This window comes from Brassica oleracea, unplaced genomic scaffold, assembly GCF_000695525.1.
Source record: "Brassica oleracea var. oleracea cultivar TO1000 unplaced genomic scaffold, BOL UnpScaffold00864, whole genome shotgun sequence".
Lineage (NCBI taxonomy): Eukaryota > Viridiplantae > Streptophyta > Magnoliopsida > Brassicales > Brassicaceae > Brassica > Brassica oleracea.
This window is the reverse complement of record NW_013617486.1, coordinates 55,062-59,296: the sequence shown is the minus strand read 5'-3', so window position 1 is coordinate 59,296 and position 4,235 is coordinate 55,062. Positions and strand designations below refer to the sequence as shown.

At 37.0% G+C, this 4,235-nt stretch overlaps 1 protein-coding gene across 2 annotated transcripts; it reads left to right on the top strand.

Moving 5' to 3' along the window:
• Positions 1 to 1,684: 1,684 nt before the first annotated feature.
• Positions 1,685 to 3,337, top strand: LOC106320257 (peroxiredoxin Q, chloroplastic). 2 transcript variants are annotated; one of them, XM_013758622.1, is made up of 4 exons: positions 1,685 to 2,000; positions 2,578 to 2,718; positions 2,794 to 2,883; positions 2,960 to 3,337. In XM_013758622.1, exons 1-4 carry the CDS (start codon positions 1,797 to 1,799, stop codon positions 3,176 to 3,178), a joined length of 654 nt encoding a protein of 217 aa, XP_013614076.1. In that variant the 5' UTR covers positions 1,685 to 1,796; the 3' UTR covers positions 3,179 to 3,337. The 2 variants fall into 2 exon arrangements, with proteins under 2 accessions (XP_013614076.1, XP_013614078.1); XM_013758624.1 differs by having other exon boundaries at positions 1,689 to 2,000; positions 2,581 to 2,718.
• Positions 3,338 to 4,235: the final 898 nt, after the last annotated feature.

The window sequence follows — 4,235 nt, the reverse complement described above, 5'->3', positions numbered from 1 at the left end:
GGACACGGCGGAAGCGGGAACCGGTGTTGGTGATGAAGGTGCCGGAGTTGCGGACGGAGAGGTGGACCAGCCTGTGAGCTCGTTCGGGATCTCCATGTCCGGTTCCTTCGACTTTGAGCTTTGAGGATTGTTGGGATTATTTCCCTAAGTTTTATTTCGAGGTTTGATGTATCTAGGCCGAGTGTGGCCGTATTTGATTTATGTGTGTTATGGCCTTGCGAGGCTATGTGAACTATGTGTTTGAGACCGGCCGTTTGGTGGCTTTAGGTCCTAGCCGTTTTTGCGGCTTTTATATATATGATGAATGATTGACATTCTGTGTGTTTTAGTTTATACTTCTGCCAAGTGTGAGGCAAAGATACGAGTAGTCACTTCGTATCTTAACTCTTAGTTTATCGTCTTGTTCGTTTGCTCTTACTGAACGAGGGCGTTCGGAAACGTTTAGGAGTTTCGCGAAGTTTCGTGAGCGTATTAGATATAAACGAAGTGACATGTTTTTAAGATCTTGTATCATGTCTTGAGATGTTAGTGGACCAGTAGGACTGGGTTTAGGGCAAGACCTAGGTTTACTTTCGGCTCTAAGGCTGTGCGACGACTGATCGGCTCTCGTTTTGCATGTGGGCGATTTCCACCTGGTTCTTTCCGATTTAAAGTCCGCGACTTGGCGCCGGCTTATATGACTTGTATGGAACGAATCGAGTACTCTCCAGAGACCGTCTGGAATGCTGACCAAAATTTCGGATTTCTTCTATAGCGCGCTATGGTATCCTCGTCGGATGTAAGAGAACCTTTACGTTTACAAAAGGTTAGACTACGAGTTCTTTTTTTAGAACGTTTTGGGTTTTTCCGTCGGGGCCAATCGACGGGCAATTTGTTTTTTTTTAGAGTCGCGGACGGACTGTGTGTTTGGATAATATCTCTCGAAAATATTTACGACGTCTCGCTTTTTCCGAAAGGTATATCCTTTGTAGTGAGAAAGTTACGATCTTCGCTTTTAGAGTTGCTTGACCATTGATACGCAGTGATTGTTGTTTAAGTTAGTTCCCATCCAAGGACTGCTTGAAAGGTATGCGTGTTTGAAGACCCTTGTCTTGAGTGTTTCTCAGGTTAATCTCTGATTGTTGTGGCTTATTGCAAGTGAATCGGGAGACCGAAATAAAATGAGTTTTATTGGAAAAGTTTCGAAAATATCGAGTACATGTGTGGATATTCCGAACTTTGTGGGAGTATACGAGTATACGTACCCACTCCCCCCCCCCTTTTGGAGAGGGGGATAGCTGAACTTCACATTTCGCTGAGCGAGCGTCGATATCCTCCAACCGATGTGAAGCCGGATCGATCAGACCAGTGTAGATGAGCGCGCGAAGGAATCTGAATCGATCAGACCAGTTCATCGTCAGAAAAAAAATCTGAGATCGAAGTATCTAAGCAGGAAGACGACGACGGACCAAGGGGAAAGTAATTTTAGAGTTTGTTTTTTAAAAAAAAAAAATTAATTTAATATGGGTGGGTGACCCGAGGTTTGGTATGGTTGGGTCAGTAATTATACTGATTCATTAAGGGTTATTGAGTCTTTAACCACATTTCGGCTTTGGAAAAAAATAGAAAAGAAAATCAATTTTAAGATGGGGCATATAAGAATTTTTGTAAGAGGTAGTAGGGTATAATAGAATAAAATCCGACGTGTTACCACAGACACCAATCTTTCCCTATCTTCATCATCTTCTTCCATATCACAATTACTTGAAGGAAGTGCGTGAAGCAGTGGCAAAAGTCTTGATAGGGAACAAAAAGACATGGCTTCTTCTTCTTCTTTTTTCACTTTCTCTAGTCAGACCACACTGCACTCCCATCTTCACAGAAACACCATTCTCACCAAAACCCAATTTTCAGTTCCCACAAAATCATCAGAATCTAACTTCTTTGGTCTCAGACTCTCTCCCTCCACCTCTCGCTCTCCCCTCTCTCCCTGTTCTTTCAAAAGCTCAATCTTTGCTAAGGTACATTCACGAATCTTCCCATATCCTATTCCTATTGATAGATGTTTTGTTGGCTACAACGGGGTAACGAGTTCTGTGAGTTAATTTATTATTTTGAGAATATTATATACATAAGTTTCTTGAGTTATGCTATATCTCTGCTCAGACGGTTAAGGTGTTGCATGATTAAATAATTAGCACTCGATGGTCAGAAACATGAAGGTATGAAATGTATAAAGAATTTGAGATTTATGTGCTAATGTCTGTTACAAGAATCGAAATCTTGGTTACGGAAGTAAGATTCTTGAAGAAAGATAAGATGTAAAAGTTGAGTCTTTGGGTCCTGCGACAAAAGAAAAAAAATTGAGTCTTTGGGTCTGAATTCTAATAAGGTGCACACTTAAACACAGATTCAGCAAACAAAGATAAATAAACTTGTAATCGGGGCTTGTTTTTGAGACATTAAACGTTCAAGTCAGCTAAATACTAGAATGCTTCTGAATATGTTGATCAGATGACCAGTTTATGTTAGGCCATGGACTCTTCTTGTCTTCTTTATGAAGATTTATCACATGACTATTGATTCTTTTTCTATTAGCAGGTTAACAAGGGGCAGAGTGCACCAGACTTCACACTAAAGGATCAAAATGGAAAGCCGGTGAGCCTGAAGAAGTATAAAGGGAAGCCTGTTGTTGTATATTTCTACCCTGCCGATGAAACCCCTGGCTGCACCAAGCAGGTCTTTCCTTTGGTTTAGTTTCTTCTGATCCGATTTTGGTGATTTAAAGTAAACATGGTTTACTTTGTACAATAGGCTTGTGCGTTCAGAGACTCTTATGAGAAATTCAAGAAAGCCGGCGCAGAGGTCATTGGCATAAGTGGTGATGATTCTGCTTCTCACAAGGTACATTTAAAGAAAAAAGCTCTGATTTCTGAATCTAAACCGGCCATTTCATTTTCAGACTTTTGAAACATTGCAGGCCTTTGCAAGCAAATACAAGCTTCCTTACACATTGTTGAGTGACGAAGGGAATAGGGTGAGGAAAGATTGGGGAGTGCCAGGAGATTTATTTGGGGCATTGCCAGGGAGACAGACTTACGTTCTCGACAAAAACGGTGTCGTTCAGCTGATCTACAACAACCAGTTCCAGCCTGAGAAACACATTGACGAGACCTTAAAGTTCCTCAAAGCTGCTTGATCTTGTCTTCTTCTCTTCTTCCTCATCTGGATGACTGGATATTTACAACAACAATTCATGACCTTCCTCTATTGTTATCATTTCTCTTTTCCCAATGACTCCAATTCAAAACACCAAACTTGATAATAAAAAAATAAATATAAGAGTTTAATTTCACAATTTTTTTCTCCTTTTCACGTACACAAAAGACTTCACTGACGTTATGAAAAAATATATGAAATTTTTGCCAAAAATGACCTATAATTTGATTTGAATACAAATTAATATCTTATATTTAATCAAATCCAAATTTAATCTAAATATGTAGTAAAATTACAAGTAGCTTTATAAGCACTGAACAATGAAGTCTTCCCGAAAAATTTCCTTATAAATTTAATCTTATAATTAAATTTTATAATTCTGAATTTTATTTTGATGAACAGTTATTTTTTGAATCATGTAACTTAAAATTGAATAAATTAAATAGTTATGAAACAGATAAAAATTATAGTAAATCATGTTGTCAATTCGTGAGAATTTTGTAACGTATGTTCAATAAATGTTTGAATTTTTAGAGTTAGATTTTAGATTTTTAAATATCTTTTTAAATGTTAATTGAACATATAAGTGTTAACTCGTGTATATATGATAATCATTATTTCTTGATTACTATTTTTTTACTTTTTTTTCTCTTTCAATTAAAAGTGTTTGATGTAAAAAATTTAATCTCATTCTCGTTGCAATTAGCGATATTTCAAATTCACCGGTTGTAAGGTTATAGTTTACTATGTTTGTAATTATTTTGACGGTGTAAATATTGTGATCTATTTTTTTAGTTTTATATCATCTAGTTTAATTTATGTTCTTGTCAGGTTGTTAGTTGGCTATGTTTGTAATTATTTTGACGGTGTAAATATTGTGATCTATTTGTTTAGTTTTATATCATCTATTTTAATTTATGTTCTTGTCATGTTGTTAGTTTTATTGTATTCAATTGATTTGTTCATCTTTGCTTTTTACATGTTTGGTCAACAGAAATGGACCCTTCTTTGTTTAACTAATGAGAATGTATCAATAC

Excerpts from the sequence above, each read along its gene's own strand:
- LOC106320257 (XM_013758622.1), top strand. The coding sequence starts at position 1,797 with ATGGCTTCTTCTTCTTCTTTTTTCACTTTCTCTAGTCAGACCACACTG. Across the intron at positions 2,001-2,577 it reads AAAGCTCAATCTTTGCTAAG|CAGGTTAACAAGGGGCAGAG; the intron begins GTACATTCACGA and ends TTTTTCTATTAG. Across the intron at positions 2,884-2,959 it reads ATGATTCTGCTTCTCACAAG|GCCTTTGCAAGCAAATACAA; the intron begins GTACATTTAAAG and ends GAAACATTGCAG.